Raw genomic sequence first — 15943 nt, 5'->3', positions numbered from 1 at the left:
ATTTTCATGGATGTTTTATCACCACATTATGTATAAGAATGAAAATTAAATACCTTCAATCTTTAAGAAGAGTGATTTTATTGAGCTTTGTTGCGTAGACACGATTTCATGTTAGCTTCATTCAGTGATACTATTCTTTTTTATTTATTTGTTTTTAATTTGACGATAATTGCTTTACAATACTGTGGTAGTTTCTGCCGTACATCAGAATGAATCGACTATAGGCATGCACGTGTCCCCTCCCTGTTGAACACTCCCCACTTCCTTTCCCACCCCATCCCTTGAGGTTGTCACAGAGCATTGACTTTGAGTTCCCTTCTTATTTTAATCTATGTTAAAATTGTTTCAGCTTATTGAATAATCTGTTTAACCATTTTATTACTTAAAGTTGTCAAGTTAATTACATTTTTTTCAACCTCAGGAACCTTTGAAAGATGATGGAGAATTTATATATTGCCTCCTTCGAAAAAATTCTAAAGCTTTTTATAATCCATATGATCTTTATGTAGTCTCTGCCCACCGAGCTAGACATTGCAAAGAATTTTGGATTATTACTGCTTCATTTATCTCAAAGGTAATATTTACAAGGGATTTTTAAAAATTTCAGAATCATAATGGAAAATTTATTCATTTTATAACATAATTGGACAAATTCATCTTTTGGGGTTTCAGACAAACTTGGTCATTTGAGTAACAATTTATATTTAAGAGCCTCCTTAGAGAGTTATTTAATAGTGACTTTTTTTCTTTTTTGTAGAATTGTATGTTTGAGGATTCAATTTTAAGAATTTTTTTTTACCTCTCAGGTGCTTTTTTAATATTTAGTGTAATTTATTGAAGGAAGAACTAGAAAACAGGCATTTGCTGGCATAGTAAGTATTGTAATAATAAAAGTAGAGTGTTTTTTCAGATTTTTCAGAAACTTCATTCCCAGATCTAGAAATTTCCCTATTATACTCTTAGAGAAAACTTTGATATTTATCACAAGTTGTAAGTACACAATTAATTTGTTTCCATCATTTGTTTAATGTCTATCTGACTTTTTCTGCCCTTTCATTCTCCTAACTAAACTCTTCCATGTACATGGGCAGGACCATAGCTAAATGAAGTAGACTGTGCAGATATGGAAACACCTCAAACATGTAGTATCAACTGAAAGTGGAATGAACAACTTCTATATAAACAAAAACATGCACATAAATGCATATGTGCTGATATAGGCAACATTTATTTATAAAAGAAATTTAAGAAAATATTACATTTAGATGGGGGAGGATACTCTTGGGAAGAGAGGAATCATATCTTGTTTTTTGAATGTCAAAATGGGATTATCTGGAGATTGGGATTATTATGCACTTAGAAACTATTGCATCCATGTAGTTAAAATTAAGTTCATAAATATTTTATAGAAAATGTAAAAATTATGAGATTCAAAGTAATAGTTATTTGTGAAGCAAAATCAAATTTGAGTGTAGATGAAGTGGCAGAGGTCAGATATAGAAAAACTTACCATAAGGGCAACTAGCTTTGAGCCAAATACAGCTTTTTTGTAATTTCTTGAATATAGTGCATGGTTTTTTAAGAAAGTTGAGTCATGTTTTGTCTTTTATATATGCAGGTTACTAAAATAGGTGGTAAAGAAGAAATAGAACTTATACCTACTTTGGAATGGCTACTAGAAAGAAGATGTTACTATTTATTACAGCAATTCAAGATATTTTCCAATTTTCGGTGAGATGAATGAACATGAAACCAATTATTTGTAGTGTGATCCTGGTGAAATTGCAATTGCCTGGATAACATCTGGGTTCTACTACAGTAATGCAATATACATGGGGAATTATTGAGGAAATAGTGTATATTATAATAATTTTTTAGATAAGAGAAATGTACTCATTTAACTATTAAAATCTTAACCTTTTGGATAAATACTTTAAGAAAAAGATATTTTATATTCAAGCAAACTTAAATTATAATTAACTTACCTTTTGATTTTCATGCATTTATTCATTAAATGAATATTTATGAAAGTCTGCTAAGAACCAGACATTATTCTAGATGCTGGGAATAACGTATTGAAGAAACAAAGCAATTGTCTTACTCTCAAAGAATGTAGATATTAGTGTGTGTGTATTTGTGTTAGTCGCTCAGTCATGTATGACTCTTTGTGACTCCATGGACTGTAGCCCTCTGGGTTCCTCTTCCATGGAATTCTCCAAGCAAGAATACTGGAGTGAGTTGTCATTTCTTTCCCCAGGGGATCTTCCCAACTGATGGATCCAACCTGGGTCTCCCACATTGCAGGCAAATTCTTTACTGTCTGAGTCACCAGGGAAGCCCAGATTATAGTGCATGAGAAATAATAAAAAGAACACATGAAAACGTAACATGTCAGGTGGAAATGAAATGGTATGAAGGAAAGTAAAACAGAATTAGGGAGGTGGGGAGCTTTTTAATTTAAGATCATTTAAAAATTTATCTAGTTACAAGTTACATTTGGCATTGCCTTTCTTTGGGATTGGAATGAAAACTAACCTTTTTCAGTACTATGATCACTGCTGAGTTTTCCAAATTTGCTGGCATATTGAGTGTGGCACTTCAGCAGCAGTATCTTTTAGGATTTGAAATAGCTCAGCTGGAATTCCATCACCTTCACTAGCTGTGTTTGTAGTAGTGCTTCCTAAGGCCTACCTGACTTCCAGGATGTCTGGCTCTAGGTGAGTGATCACGCCATCATGGTTATCTGGGTTGTTAAGCTCTTTTTTGTATAGTTCTTCTGTGTATTGTTGCCACCTCTTCTTGATATCTTCTGCTTCTGTTAGGTCCATACCATCTCTCTCCTTTATTGTGCCCATCTTTGCATGAAATGTTCCCTTGGTATCTCTAATTTTCTTGAAGTGTTCTCTAGTCTTTCCATTTCTATTGTTTTTCTCTATTTCTTTGATATTGTTCACTTAGGAAAGCTTTCTTGTCTCTCCTTGCTGTTCTTTGGAACTCTGCACTCAAATGGGTATATCTTTCCTTTTCTCCTTTGCCTTTAGCTTCTCTGCTTTTCTCAGCTAATTGTAAGACCTCCTCAGGCAACCGTTTTGCATTTTTTTATCTTGAGGATGGTTTTGATCACGGCCTCCTGTGCACTGTTACAAACCTCTGTCCATAGTTCTTCAGGCACTCTGTCTGTCAGATCTAATCCCTTGAATCTATTTGTCACTTCCACCGTATAATCATAAGGGATTTGATTTAGGTCATACCTGAATGGCCTAGTGGTTTTCCCTACTTCAGTTGTAGTCTTAATTTTGCAATTAGGAATTCATGATCTGAGCACAGTCAGCTCCCGGTCTTGTTTTTGCTGACTGTATAGAGCTTCTCCATCTTCGGCTGCAAAGAATATAATCAGTCTGATTTTGGTATTGACCATCTGGTGATGTCCATGTGTAGAGTCTTCTCTTGTGTTGTGGGAAGAGGGTGTCTGCTATGACCAGGGCGTTCTCTTAGCAAAACTCTGTTAGTCTCTGCCCTGCTTCATTTTGTACTCCAAGGCCAAACTTTCCTGTTACTTCAGGTATCTCTTGACTTCCTACTTTTGCATTCCAGTCCCCTATGATGAAAAGGACATCTTTTTTTGGTGTTAGTTCTAGAAGATCTTATAGGTCTTCATAGAACTGTTCAGCTTCTTCAACATTAGTGGTTGGGGCATAGACTTGAATTACTGTGATATTGAATGGTTTGCCTTGGAAACGAACAGAGATCATTCTGTCATTTTTAAAATTGCACCCAAGTACTGCATTTGGACTCCGTTGTTGACTCTGAGGGCTTCTCCATTTCTTCTAAGGGATTCTTGCCCACAGTAGTAGATATAATAGTCACCTGAATTAAATTCATCCATTCCAGTCCATTTTAATTCACTGATTCCTAAAATGTCAGTCTTCACTCTTACCATCTCCTGTTTGACCACTTCCAGTTTACCTTGATTCATGGATATAACCTTGTAGGTTCCCGTGCAATATGTTCTTTACAGCATCCGGTTTTACTTTCACCACTAGACACATCCACAACTGGTCATTGTTTTGGCTTTGGCTCAGCATTTTCATTCCTTCTGAAGCTGTTTTTCCACTCTTCTCCAGTAGCATATTGGGCACCTACCAACTTGGGGAGTTCATCTTTCTGTGTCATATCTTTTTGCCTTTTCATACTGTTCATGGGGTTCTCAAGACAAGAATGTTGAAGTCGTTTGCCATTCCCTGCTCCAGTGATAGCTCCAGTGATAGCTTGGAAGAAAAGCTAGGACAAACCTGCTGCATGCAAAGTCACTTCAGTCATGTACAACTCTCTGCAACTCTGTGCACCGTAGCCCACCAGGCTTCTCCATCCATGGGATTCTCCAGGTGAGAATACTGAAGTGGGTTGCCATTTCCTTCTCCAGGGTATTGTCCCAATCCAGGGATCAAACCTGGGTCTCCTGCATTGCAAGCAGATTCTTTACGGTGTGAGCCACCAGGGAAGCTCCATGACAAACCTAGACAGCCTATGAAAAAGCAGAGATTTTACTTTGGCAACAAAAGTCTGTATAGTCAAAGCTATGGTTTTTTCAGTAGTCGTGTATGGATGTGAGAGTTGGACCATCAAGATGGCTGAGCGCTGAAGAATTGATGCTTTTGAACTGTGGTGTTGGAGAAGACTCTTTGAGAATAAAGGAGATCAAACCAGTCAATCCTAAAGGAGATCAACCCTGAATATTCATTGGAAGCACTGTAGCTAAGCTGAAGTTTCAATAATTTAGCCATCTGATGAGAAGAGCCAGCTCATTGGAAAAGACCCTAATGCTGGGAAAGATAGAAGGCAGGAGGAGAAGGGAATGACAGAGGACAAGATGGTTGGATGGCATCACCGACTCAATGGACATGAGTTTGAGCAAGCCCTGGCAGATGTGAAGGACGGGGAAGCCCGGCATGCTGCAGTCCATGGGATCACAAATAGAAACAACTAAGTGACTGAGCAACAACTAGTTACATTAAATTACATATTACATTACATGATACCAGGATTCCTGCGGCTCTTTGAACAGAATAGTACTACTTTCACAAAGTAGTCCCAGAATGCTGATTTTTCAGTGTGTATATCTAGTTTTATAAAATTTTGTTTCATCTTTAATGTTTTCCTTTTTTGTGCATTTTACTGTGTGCTAAGAAAATAAATAGATAATATTTTAAATAGCTACACTTAACATAGTAAATAGTTGAAATAACTAAGAACCTGGTAACTTTTCTGTAAGAGAAGTGAATGGATCTTATGGCAGAGAAGTTATTCATGTAGTGAACAAGTATTTTTTATGTATTTGCTCTGTTTTTCTGTTTGGGCACTGCAGATCCAATTGGGAAAAAATATGCAATGTCTCTTTACCTATAGAATTTATATTCTAATGGAGGAAGGTAGATATTGAATAAGTAAATAAGATAATTTCAGATAGTGATAAGGAGTAGAAAGATAATAAAACAGAGATGTGTGTGTATGAGTGTGTTGCTACTTTAGATAGGATTGTCAGAGATGTTTTTAGGTAGAGACCTCTATGTGGTGTAGAGGAGACTTCCATGTGGGGTCTTGAGAGAAAGGAGTTCCAGGCAGACAATATAGCAAGTTCAACAGTTTTTGGTCAGGAATAAGTTTAATGTATAGTCAAAGGTAGTAATGATGTCCCTGAAGCATTGAAGAGGTTGGCAGAAAATGAAGCTGATTTTGTTACTGTTTGAAACCGAAGCTACATACAGTGGAGATGATTAACAGTTCTGAGAAGCTTCTTTTCAAGAATATGTATAATAGTTGCTTCCCTGTATTAGGTACTGTTAGTGAAGCTAGAAGTTTCTGATTCTAGATTTATTAGTTTATGATATTATATGGGGCATTACTTTCTATATCTATTTATTTAAACTGTCAGTGTTGAACTTTCCACTGTTATCCTTGTTGTTTATTCTCTAAGTCGAGTCTGACTCTCTGCAACCCCAGAGACTGTAACCCATCAGGTTCCTCTGTGCATGGGATTCTCCAGGCAAGAATACTGGAGTGGGTTGCCATTTCCTTCTCCATTACTGTTATCCTTGCCTTGTAATAAATCCTCAGAGTCTGTTATGCCTTAAATAATTTTCATTGATTAGAATTTGGTTATCCAGTTGGAACTGGGATAAGAATCATCTTTTTATATGACATTTGGCATTAATAAGTCCACAGTTAAAATGATTGGTTTTCTTTATTGATGTTAAGAAAAATATGTTAAGTTTTAGTCAACTTTAAACTTCTGGGTTCATTTGATTTTTTTATTTTGATTTTTGACATTTTTTTAAATCACTAATACTGTAATAAGTTATGTTTCAAATAGAAAAAAAAGATAAATATGAAAACAGTAATGACTTAGGCTGGTGATGCTGTGTATACAGTGCAATGATGACTTTAGCATCATTATTGCCTTTTTACCTCATGAAACTGAAGTATTAATTTATATGGCTTGGTGCATATACTCATTTTACTATCAGTGGGTTCCCCTATGATTCATCTGGGTTTCCAGGGGTCTTCTAGCATCTTGAGGTACCATGACTCTATCTGTCTGGATTAGAGTGAGATAAGATCTTTTTTATGTGTCCTTGGAGCCTGATTTAAGGTCAAATTGCTAGATTTGTCTGAAGCATTTTGGCTTTCCAAGGCCTCAGGCCATTTCTGTTTGAACGACATCGCCAGATTCTTTTTGAACTGCTCAGATAGCTCCAGTCTGTCTTCTTTGATTCAAAATCAGCCAATGATGTCACTAAGACTGGCTGGCTATTTGTCTCCTGGGCACTCCTAGCCCTGCCATTTTGCCTCCCCACTGACTCATCAACTACATCAGAAATCTCACTTTGACAAATAAGAATCACATTTCAGTGTTTGTTTAAGAATGATTGTTTTCATCAAGATGGAAAAACTACTGAGATTGTGATAAAGTACTAGATTAGTTTTACAAGTGCATAAAATAGGTGGCAGTGTTCATTTAGAGAAGTTAAGGGAAATTTTTTGACAATTGAACATGTTTATTTCATGTGTGAAAACTAAGGATGATGAATAATCACTAGGGGAACTTCCATTCCTTTTGATGTAGATTCTTTGAGCTTTTAAAAACATAAGGATTAAATAATATCAAAATGACATGTATTACCTTAGATTTTTAAATTTTTATATTTTTATGCAATTTTTAAAGGTTGTTTTCCATTTACAATTGTTAAAAATATCGACTGTGTTCTCAGTGTTGTACAGTACATCTAGAGCCTATCTTACATGCGATAGTTCGTACCTCTACTCCCCAACCCCTATATTGCTACCTCCCTACTGGTAGCCAATATTTCATACAGTTCATTCTCTGTACCTGTGAGTCGTCTTCTTTTTTGTTATATTCACTAGTGGGTTATATAGATTCCATATATAAGTGACATTATAGAGTGTTTGTCTTTCTTTGTCTGACATTTTATGTAGCTTAATGGCTTCCAAGTCCATGCATGTTGCTGCAAATGACAAAATTTAATACTTTTTTATGACTGAATAGTAGTCCATTGTGTGTGTGTGTGTGTGTGTGTGTGTGTGTGTGTTGAAGTGTAATCCACATCTTTTTTATCCATTCATCTGTTAGTGGACCCTGAGTTTGCTGCCATGATTTCACAATTGTAAATAATGCTGCTATGAACAGTGAGGTGCCTGTATCTTGCTGAATTAATGTTTTTGTTTTTTCAGATATGTAATCAACAGTGGTCATGTGGTAGATCTCTTTTTACCGTTTTGAGGGACCTCCGCACTTTTCCATGGTGGTTGTATCAATTTACATTCCCATAAACAGTATACAAGGGCTCTCTTTTCTCCATATCCTTGCCAACATTTGTTCCACATGTTGTTTTTGATGATAGCACTTCTGACAGATATGAGAGAAAAATCTCATTGTGTTTTTGATTTGCAGTTCCCTGATCATTAGCAATGTTGAGCATCTTTTCATGTGCCCATTGGCTGTCTGCATTTCCTCTTTGGAAAAGTGTTCAATTCTTCTGACTGTTCTTTAATATTTTCTTTGATGTTGAGATGTATAGTTGTTTATATATGTTGGATATTAAATTCCTTGATCGGTCATATCATTGGCAAATATTTTCTCCCATTCAGTAGGTTCTCCTTTTGTTTTGTCAGTGGTTTCCTTTGCATGCAAAACCTTTTAAGTTTAATTAGGTCTCATTTGTTTACTTTTGCTTTTATTTCCTTTTCTTTAGGAAGTGTATCTAAAAGCAATTGCTGTAATTTCTGTCAAAGAATGTCCTGTTTATGTCTTCTTTTCCTCTGGTAGTTCTTTGGTATATGGTCTTAACTTTAGTTCTTTAATCTATTATATTTGTATATGGTGTTAGAAAATGTTCTAATTTATTTCTTTTACATGCAGCTGTCCAGTTTGCTGAGTATCACTTATTGAAGAGTCTATCTTTTCTCCATTATAAATTCTTGCCTCTTTATTATAGATTAATTGACTTTGAGTACTTGAGTTATTTCTGAGCTCTTTATACTGTTCCACTGATCTATGTTTCTGTTTTTTATTTTGAATATTGTAGTTTTGTATAATAGTATAGTGTAAAGTCAGGGAACATGAGTCCTCCAGATCTGTTATTTTTTCTCAAAAGCTTGTGTTGCTTTTTGGGTTCTTTTGTGTTTCCATACAAATGTTAAAAATTTTTGTTCTACTTTTATAAAAAATGCCATTGGTAATTTGGTAGAGATTGCATTGAATCTGTAGATTTCCTTGAGTATTATAGTCATTTTGACAGTATTGATTCTTCCAATTTAGGGGCACAGTATATCTTTCTGTCTGTGTCATCTTCAATTTCTTTCATTAGCTTCTTATAGTTTTAGAGTACAGGTCTTTCGCCTCCTTCAGTTGGTATCTTCTTGGTATTTTATTCTTTTTGATGTAATGGTGTGTGCATGCTCACTTAGTTGTGTCTGATTTTTCACAACTGCTTGGACTATCACCTGCCAGGCTCCTCTATCATCCATGGGATTTTCCATGCAAGAATATTGGAGTGGGTTGCCATTTCCTCCTCCAGGGGATCTTCCTGACCCAGAGGTTGAAACCATATCTCTTGCATCTCCTGCAGGTGGATTCTTTACTGCTGAGCCACCTGGGAAGCCTTGATGCAATGATAAATGGGATTGTTTTCTTAACTTCATTTTCTGATAGGTTATTGTTAGTATATATAAATGCAGGAGATTTCTGTGTATTAATTTTGTATCTTACAACTCTTCTAAACTCATTCATGAACTGTGGTGTTGGAGAAGACTCTTGAGAGTCCCTTGGACTGCAAGGAGATCCAACCAGTCCATCCTAAAGGAGATCAGTCCTGGGTGTTCATTGGAGGGACTGATGTTGAAGCTGAAACTCCAGTACTTTGGCCACCTGATGCAAAGAACTGACTCATTTGTAAAGACCCTGATATTGGGAAAGATTGAGGGCAGAAGGAGAAAGGGATGACAGAGGATGAGATGGTTGAATGGCATCACCGACTTGATGAACATGGGTTTGGGTGGACTCCAGGAGTTGGTAATAGACAGGGAGGCTTGGTGTGCTGCAGTTCATGGGGTCGCAAAGAGTCAGACACGACTGAGCGACTGAACTGAACTGAATTGACTAATTTTCTGGTAGTATCTTTAGGATCTTCTTTGTATAGCATTATGTCATCTGCAAACAATTACAGTTTTAATTCTTTTTTTCTAATTTGAATCCTTTTATTTCTTTTTTTCTCTGGTTGCCATGGCTAGAACTTCCAAAACTGTTGAATAAAAGTGGCAAGAGTAGACATCTGTATCTTTTTCCTGATCTTAGATGAAATGCTTTCAGCTTTTCACCATTGACTGTGATGTTAGTTGTGGATTTGTCATATATGGTCTTTATTATGTTGCAGTTGGTTCCCTCTCTGCCCATTTTCTGGAGAGTATTTATTGTAAATGGCTGTTGAATATTATCAGAATCTTTTTCTGCATCTGTTGAGATGATCATATGGTTTTTATTCTTTATTAATGTGGAATATCACATTAATTGATTTGCAGATATGGAAAAATCCTTGCATCCCTGGGATAAATCCCACTTGATCAGATATATGAGCTTTTTAATACATTGTTGAATTTTGTTGAGGATTTTTGCATCTGTTGTTCATCAGTGACATTGGGTTGTAATTTTCACTTTTTGATATCTTTGTTTAGTTTTAATATCAAAGGTGATGCTGGTCTCATAGAATGAGTTCAGAAACTCCTTTCTTTGTCATTTGTTGGAAGAGTTTCAGAAGGACAGGTGTGAACTCTTCTCTAAATGTTTGGTAGAATTCACCTGTGTAGCCATCTGGCCCTGGACCTCAGTTTTCTGGAGTTTTTAAATTGCTGATTCCGTTTCAACACTGATAATTGATTGGTCTGTTCATAGTTTCTGTTTCTTCCTGATTCAGTCTTTGAAGATGTTTACCTTTCTAATAATTTATCCATTTCTTCTAGGTTGTACATTTTTGGTCTTCATAGTAGCTTATTATGATCCTTTGTATTTTTGTGGTGTCAGTTAGTTTCTCCTTTTTCCATTTCTTATTTTATTAATTTGGGCCTTCTTCCTTATTTTCTTGATGAATCTGGCTAAAGGTTTATCAGTTCTGCTTATCTCTTCAAAGAGACGGTTTTTAATTTCATTGATCTTTTCTACTTTTTAGTTTATTTCATTTATTTCTGATCTTGTATTTATGTTTTTTTTCCTTCTGCTAACACTGGATTTTGTTTATTCTTCTTTCTCTAGTTGCTTTAGGTGTAAGTTTAAGGTGTTTACTTGAGATTTTTCTTGTTTCCTAAAGTAAGATTGTGTGGCTGTAAACTTCCCTCTTAGAACTGCTTTTGTTGCATCCTGTAGGTTTGGGATTGTTGTGTTTTCATTTTCAGTTGTCTTCTAGGTATTTTTTTATATGTGAACTTCTCTGTGTAGCCTGCATGGGTTTAATATTTTTAGATGCAAGGGCTGTTTTTAGTGTAAATATATACCACCACTTTCTTCCGTCTATACCATTATCCCTTTCAATGGAAGTGTGACTGATGTAGTGGTGACCAGACCCAGGCCTGAATATTTAAGAGGGCCTCCCCTTTGCTCTGTGATTGTCAATGTTGTGTCAGGGGTAGGGTCTGCTCCCTAGCTGTTGTAGAGGCATGTAGGTCCGTTTCTGAGCTGTGTTTCTCATCTGTGGTGTGTGAGGTAGGTGGACCTGGAGCACTCCCACTTGAAGAGAAGACACTGAGTATTCCTTCTCTGGAGCTGTTTGTCTGTCGGTGTGTTCTGTTATGTCACCTTTGACCCATTGTGCAGACTCACAAATTACACTGTTGTTGGCACTGCTCTTGGCCCAGACTAACTGTGAGTATGCTGGCAATTGGCCCTGGTGTCTCTAAAGTGTTTTGACAGGCCACCAACATAGATCACTGAATTCAGGTTTCAGAATTATAGTAATCATGGATATGGACCCCCTCTGGGCACTATGGGGACAGCTCAGACTCTGGACTAGCCCATCCACCATGTGTATGTGCCCACAAAGTTCACTGCTGCTAAAGCTAGACCTGTCTTAGCTATGGGATCACTCACTGATCATTCAGATGTTCCGCAGGTGCTGAGTTTATAAAACCTGTCACAGGGGTATAAATCTGCTATCTGTTGTAGGGAGAGGTTTCAGCTCATTTTCCTTAGTTTCACAGCTCCTGTGTCTCAGCTGTGGTTTCAGCCCCACCTCTGCATGAGGACCACCTATGGGCATCTGTGCCTCAGACTTCCCTGGAGCATCTGAGCCTGCCCCAGTGGCAATGGAGTGCAGGGGCGAGGGGTGGGGGGGGGCATGGCAGTCACAAGCACACGAGAGACAGCCCCGGCAGGATCCTTTTCTGGTGTCCAGGGAGGCACGGGCTCGTGCATGGGGAGAGGGGCTGCAATGGCAGCCTTACCCTTTGTGCATCATTCAGCAATGACATCTCACTTCTGGGGCTCTGCAGGCTTTCTGTGTGAGCATTTCTGGTTGAAGAGCTACTCTCCCCCACCCCCTTTGACTGTCTCCTCACAGCCAACAGCAGTCCTTTCCCGAGGTCTGCTCATCAAACCCCATGGTCCAGTACCACTGCTTCGTCTGCACTGGCAGCCACATGTCTCGGGCTGGGGCACGCAGAGCTGTGGCTCCAACCTGTGTAGGTTTCACTCTGTTCTGCCACCACGACTGGTTGCTGTGCTCTCCTCCAAGCCCTCAAAGCTGTCCTAGCTGATCCTCCCACCAGTAAGAGGGCTTTCTTGGATGCTGAAACCTCTTCTTTCCTTCAGCTCCCCCCAGGAGCACAGGTCCCAATCCACTTCCCCTCCTTTTCCTTTTCCCTTCTTTCTTTTATCTTACCCAGTTATGTGGGGATCTTTCTTGTCCCTTTCGGTGTCTGAAGTCCTCTGCAGGTGTTCAGCAAATGCTCTGTGAGAACTGTTTCATTTGTAAATATATTTTTGATTCATTTGTGGTGAAAAGTGAACTCTGCATCCTCCTCCTCCTCCATCTGGACTCCTTTGACTCTTCTTGAAGTATGATTCTCTTTTAAAACTAGTAACCAAATGAATCTCTAATGAAAATAGTAGTTTTACAGGTTTTATACTTATTTGAATGTTGGAACTAAGTTAATTATGTATCTATGGGAAGTTTAATAACTTAATTTGCTTTGTGCTCTATATTGATAGGTTGGGAAAAAGGTGATATGGTTTAATATTTTCTTTAGGTAGCTCAGGATGAATGAAACATTTTCTAGGGAATTTTCTAGTATTGCTAAGACTTTACTAAATTATTCATCTATTTTGTTCGTACTGATTTATGAATATAGAATTAAGAAGTGTTTTTCTTTTCAGAATTAATAAATTATTTGTTACTTGGAAACTGACCATTAAAAGAATTAAGACTGATAAGAGCAGGTAAGTCTATGAAATACAATTATAAAAATTTTGAGAGGCGGCCTTATTTGAAATATGTAGTATGCAAGTAGATATACATTAATTTTAACTCCATGATTAAAAAGTCACATTCTATACCCCTTATTATTAAATTTAATCTATTTCATTTTTAAAAGACTACTATAATATTGTATATATTTAACATAAAATGTGTTACTATATATATAAATGTAGTCAGTTCAGTTCAGTTGCTCATTTGTGTCCAGCCCTTTGTGACCCATGGATTGCAGCACGCCAGGCTTCCATGTTCATCACTAGTTCCCTGAGCTTTCAAATTTCAAAACTCATGTCCATTGAGCTGGTGATGCCATCTCATCCTCTGTTGTCCCCTTCTCCTCCTGCCTTCAATTTTCCCCAGCATTAGGGTCTTTTCCAATGAGTTGGTTCTTTGCATCAGGTGGCCAAAGTATTGGAGTTTCAGCTTCAGCATCAGTCCTTCCAATGAATATTCAGGACTGATTTCCTTTAGGATGGTCTGGTTGGATCTCCTTGTAGTCCAAGGGACTCTCAAGAGTCTTCTCCAAAACCACAGTACAAAAGCATCAATTCTTCAGCATTCAGCTTTCTTTATTGCCGGGGTCTAGCCCCGATGGATCCAGGGCGATTCGAAGGTGGGGACGGAGTCGGCGTCCTTGGAAAAATACATTTTTAATTACAGATATAGAGGGAGATTAGAAACAGATAGTGTAGTAGGAGAATTAGTGGAGAAAAGAGGCTGAATAACTGGTTTACATGGAATACCAATCACCACCTACGTAGGCCACAGGCGTCTTTCCATTCTTCCAAAGGAGAGGAGGCACTGAGGCCTCCCCTGTCCGATCTCAGAAGCCCAGGCAGAATTAGCAGGCTTGGTGAGTACCCACATTTCAGATGGGAATTCAGCCAGGAAAGTGGGGAGCAAGAAAGAAACGACACGGGGGAATCAGTCTTTCCAGAAACTGATCCGATTTCTTTATTTTTCAGGTTTGTTTATATACCTTTTTGTTATACATAGGGATGAATACAGTCACGCGGGGGTCAGCAGACCTGACCCTTGTCACAATCAGGTGCTTCATATAAAATTATACAAAGGTCTTATGAGTTTCATCACCTTCTGGCCATGAGGTCTGCTGACATTTTATGGCCCTTTCTGATACCGGTCAGTTAACCAGAAAACTTATTTTTCCAGGGGTGATTTTTTCTTAAATAAGGTGCCACCCTCCAAATAAAGTTGCATTCCTATAGGGTGAGGGTGTAGCGAGTTACAATCAAGAAAGGAATTTACTTAACCTAAGGTTTAACATGATTAATCTTAAAGGTTAATACTTATTTCTCCTATATGCTAGTTATATTCATTATAAGGGCAGGAATATGGAGATTTCGCAGCAAATATTGGCTCAACAAATGTAAACCTTTCACCAATGTTCCCCTTAAGATCTATTTTGTCTTAAGATAGTGATAAAGTTACACCTTTACATAGCATAGTGATTTATAACAAAGTACAGTGATCTATAACAAAAGAGAAGATTCATTAACTCAAAAAGTCTAGTATTGCTAACATCAAAAAACTACTATATTTCCTTTTCTATATTTCAAACACATTGATTAATATATTCCCAGGTGCCTAAGGATATGGAGGCCTGGCGGCAATCATTGACTCATCAATGAAAAAAGCCCTATGCTAATACTCCAAACTCTCTGTGCTATTTATGGTTGAGAGGCTGTCACACAAGCTAGTCTGTCAGCAAAGAGGTTTGATCTGAGACATCCTTGTCACACCCAGGGCAGGGAATTAGCAGTAATTATTGGCAAGACAAATGAAAAAACCCTTCACCAATATAATCCCTAATCAACCCAGTAATACTATACTAATGATCTTCTAACTTCTCAAAAGAGTCTGTATTTAGAAAGTTTTAAAACATCCCATGCCTCTCACAGTTGGGAGGCTGTAAACAATCACATGCGGCCGGAGGAGCCTGATCAGGCAGGCCAGAGAACCTTCAGAGTTCGTAAGTTGAAACACTCTTGTCACGCCCAGGAATTTTTATTAACTGGAGCTGCAAGTTAACTCCTTCTCTGAGAGAAATGGTTATTGGGGAGAGCTCCCCGTAAAGTACTCTGGATTTGGGGGTAGATGCTCGGGAACAGGGGGTTTCCTGAGGCTTGATCACGCCTTTGCGTATGCCAAGCTTCCTTCCTCATGACCTTTGCCATGGGCGGAGTTCCTTACGCTGGCTCCCAACACTTTATGGTCCAACTCTCACATCCATACATGACTACTAGAAAAACCAAAGCTTTGACTATACAGACCTTTACCAGTAAAGTAATGTCTCTGCTTTTTAATATGCTGTCTATGTTTGTCATAGCTTTTCTTCCAATAACTACTTTCTATATTTCCCTGTATACCATTTTGTGGTGTGAAGAAATCAGAGTGCTGTGGGAACCTGTGATGAGTTCTTTTGTTCACTTGATCTACATTTTTGTTTGTTCATTTACTTATTTATTTATTTAGAGTTTCCCAAATAGCTCAGTTGGTAAAGAATCTGCCTGCAACGCAGGAGACCCTGGTTCTATTCCTGGGTTGGGAAGATCTGCTGGAGAAGGGATAGGCTACCCACTCCAATATTCTTGGGCTTCCCTTGTGGCTCAGCTGGTAAAGAATCCACCTGCAATGAGGGAGAATGGGTTCAATCCCTGGGTTGGGAAGATCCCCTGGAGAAGGCAAAGGCTACCTACTCCAGTATTCTGGCCTGGAGAATATACAGTCCATGGGGTCACAAAGAGTCGGACATAACTGAGTGACTTTCACTTTATTTATTGCCACTTTATTTTTTCAATTGAAGGGCATTTGATTTACAGAATTTTGTGGTTTTCTGTCATACATCAAGAATCAGCCATAGGTATGCCCATGTCCCCTCCTACCTG

The 15943-nt window shown here is 37.9% G+C and overlaps 1 protein-coding gene across 1 annotated transcript in view; it reads left to right on the top strand.

Annotated features, from left to right (window-relative positions):
• Positions 1–15943, top strand: part of DNAH14 (dynein axonemal heavy chain 14) — a 361705-nt gene that overhangs the window by 21393 nt on the left and 324369 nt on the right. The window contains exons 4-6 of the mRNA XM_040262849.1: positions 422–574; positions 1619–1731; positions 12938–13000. Of these exons, the coding sequence (XP_040118783.1) occupies positions 422–574; positions 1619–1731; positions 12938–13000 (329 nt within the window). The remainder of the gene's footprint in view (positions 1–421; positions 575–1618; positions 1732–12937; positions 13001–15943) is intronic.

Source organism: Oryx dammah, unplaced genomic scaffold (genome assembly GCF_014754425.2).
Source record: "Oryx dammah isolate SB20612 unplaced genomic scaffold, SCBI_Odam_1.1 HiC_scaffold_21, whole genome shotgun sequence".
NCBI lineage: Eukaryota > Metazoa > Chordata > Mammalia > Artiodactyla > Bovidae > Oryx > Oryx dammah.
This window is presented reverse-complemented; position numbering and strand designations above follow the sequence as displayed.